This window comes from Apteryx rowi, unplaced genomic scaffold, assembly GCF_003343035.1.
Source record: "Apteryx rowi isolate R43461 unplaced genomic scaffold, aptRow1 scaffold_768, whole genome shotgun sequence".
In the NCBI taxonomy this organism is placed as follows: domain Eukaryota; kingdom Metazoa; phylum Chordata; class Aves; order Apterygiformes; family Apterygidae; genus Apteryx; species Apteryx rowi.
Window position 1 is genome coordinate 248,216 of NW_020451058.1, and position 2,720 is coordinate 250,935.

Sequence of the window (2,720 nt, forward strand, 5' to 3'; positions counted from 1 at the left end):
TGGCCGTGAGGTGACTCATCAGAAAGCCGCACCTCTGCGGTGCTTCCCTCTGAGGGGGAGACCTGCCTTTTTTTTCCGTTTTGTAAGTTTATTAAAAAAAAAAAAACCGCTTATGACACCGTATTGCTGGAGCTTCCGCATCAGAGGAAGCGCGGTAACATACTCTGGCTCCTGCCCTTCCAAAAAAAATCACTCTTTTTCTTTACTGAAGGTTTCCCCCGTGCATTCGGGTTTTTTCTGAGGGCTTTTCAAGCCCCTTTTGTGGTGCAGCTGTAATTTCTTTGAAGGAAACCAGCGAAGCAGTGTGGAGGGAAACATCCTTTTACGCGATGGCCGCAAATGGGTGTAAATAGGTCGAAATTCAGAGTTATCGACCGCGGCGGCATCGCGTTTAATGTAGACTTCAAGCCCCATGCGGAAGATTGGACCTTCCCACAAGGGAAAATGTCATGGACCAAAGAGTGTAAAGGAAAATGGCCAATATCACCTTGGAGAGTAAAGAAAAGATAGAAAAAAGAAAGAAAAGATCGCTAAAGAAGCATGTGCTGTGGCATTGTCAAAATGGGGCTTAAAAATACAGCTGTCTTTCCATTTAATAAATGGAAATGTTCTTTCATGGGAGCTACTATTTTAGGGCTGCGCTATTGTGCTCTTGAGCCTTGTGGAGCAGAAGGATGAAGATTAATTTCCCTTTGGAAATAAGCGCTCGGAGGTGTTTTAACCAAATTAACCATACTATTTTTTTGAACGCTTTGCGCTAATCTGTGTTCTGGCGAATGAGAGGAGAGGAATTACTGAAAACAAATTGCAAATTAAACTTACCTGGATTTAAATCTAGCTCTAAGGGAGGAACGGAGTGTCTCGATAGGCCTGCGTGAAGGCTGTAAAGGGGGGTGCGAGCGTGCGAAGGAGGGTTTAACTGAAGACTGGGTGCTTAGCTCAAGGCGCGAGCCCCGGCTCCTCTTTGGGGCGGTGGTAGGTTGCCGGTGGTCAACGGGCTGGGCCGAAGGCTGGAGAGACGAGTGCCCGGCAGCTGTCCCCGCTGGAGAGCCCAAAGGGGAGCAGAAAATGGGAATTAAATGAGAGCTCGGAAGGTTTTGACGGGTGGAGGGCAGAGAGGAGGTGAGCCTGGGAAAAGAGGGGGAAGGGGGTGAGGGAGGTTTTACAGCACGATGCGGGAAAGGGTGGAGGAGCGCYGAGAGATAGGAGGAGGCAGCGAGAGGTGGAAGAAGCTCAACTGGATGAGGGGGAATTGGTGTTGATGGTATTTAACGCTCGGCATTTCGCAGGGCCGGTAGTCACATGTAGACTGAGAAAAGAGGCAAAGCCCTGAATTTAGCAAGCTGGAATTTTTAAAATGTTAAACATGACAACATGTAAGGAAAGCGGGAATAGTGCTGAAATAGTCTAGCAACTTACGTGGCACGTTTCAGGACTTTGGAAGCCTTTGAGTAGCAGCTGAGCATCTTTTTATTGTGTTTTGACCGGAGTGAAGTAGTTTACATCTGTCAAAAATTACTACCAAAGTTATGGCATCTCCTTTCTTAATACGTTTCCATCAACACATACCCCAGGGCCTGAGCTCCAGCCTCAATAGAGAGAAGTGAAAAGGAGGAAAAGCTCTATGCTCATGTAGAGGGGTTAGGAAGAAGAGTGGGAAGTTTTATTATGGATGAGTCCATGGTCTTAAGAACCAGGAACCTTTGGTGTATGATATATAGAAAACAAGCTTTTTCAAAATGTTTTCTGGTGCTCTGTCAACTTCACTTGCAAACAGCTGGAGTGATAATGGGATTAAAGCAGTGTGTAGAGAGTCTTCAGCCTGATTCCTCAAATTCACGAGCATCGGGTTTTCACCAAAGGTTAGCTTACCTTAAGTACTAGGACAGTAGAAACACCTAAACCTCTTTCTGTTTGGCTCCGTATAAGAAATAGCATTTTGTTTCTGCCTGCTTCCAGCTTGGTCAAATGCAGTGGCCTAAGTGGCAAGTACGGACGGAGTTTGAACTCTTTCCTGATCTCCATACGCTGCTGGTGGGACTCTTCTGGTTCTGGAAGAGTTTGAATTTGTCGGGGAAGGTTTGGTCTAAGCAACGAACTCGTCACTACCGTTTGCTCTAGACGTTTGGGAGGAAAGTGGAAATGCTTCGCAATTTGAGGGAAAGCATACATTTAGGAGCTGTAATCATTTCAAATATAGCCTTGTAATTGCCGTGCGGCTGCGTTTTCCATCCCTTGCAGCAAACCGGTTAAGCGTAGACTTTTCTCGCTCGCGTTTTCTGAATTTCACTTTTCCTCTGAATCAGGCTGTTGCCATAGATCAGGGCTTTGGGAAAGGAATTATTGCCAGCTGCCTGTCTTGAACTTTGATATGGGGAGAGTGTCAGAACTTTCCAGCAATTTGTTTTTGCCCTTGAAAGTTAAACAGAAAGAGCGAAGTATTGTGGTTTCTGCAGATCCAAAGAGCTGGCAACCTTTGAGGCCTTTTGAAACGGAGGGTTTGTAAGTGTCAGCCCCAGTGTTTCTTTTGTTCCACAACAAAACACCCTGCTGCCACTCCGCTTGGGTGTTATCCAAGGTGGCAGTTAAATTAAAGTAGGGTCATTTGAGATCAAAGTTGGTGCTGCAAACAGCCATGACAATGCAGGGAAGAGGGGTTTTGTTGCCTGCAAAAAGACTGCAAAAGTGCATTTACCTTAGGTCTTTTGAAACTATGATTT

At 45.9% G+C, this 2,720-nt stretch overlaps 1 protein-coding gene across 1 annotated transcript in view; it reads left to right on the forward strand.

Annotated features, from left to right (window-relative positions):
- The window catches only part of EMID1 (EMI domain containing 1), a gene marked incomplete at its 5' end in the record, with an annotated part of 14,318 nt that extends 13,965 nt beyond the window's left edge, over window positions 1-353 (forward strand). Inside the window, one exon of the mRNA XM_026088362.1 lies at window positions 271-353. Within this exon, the coding sequence (XP_025944147.1) occupies window positions 271-353 (83 nt within the window). The remainder of the gene's footprint in view (window positions 1-270) is intronic.
- Window positions 354-2,720: the final 2,367 nt, after the last annotated feature.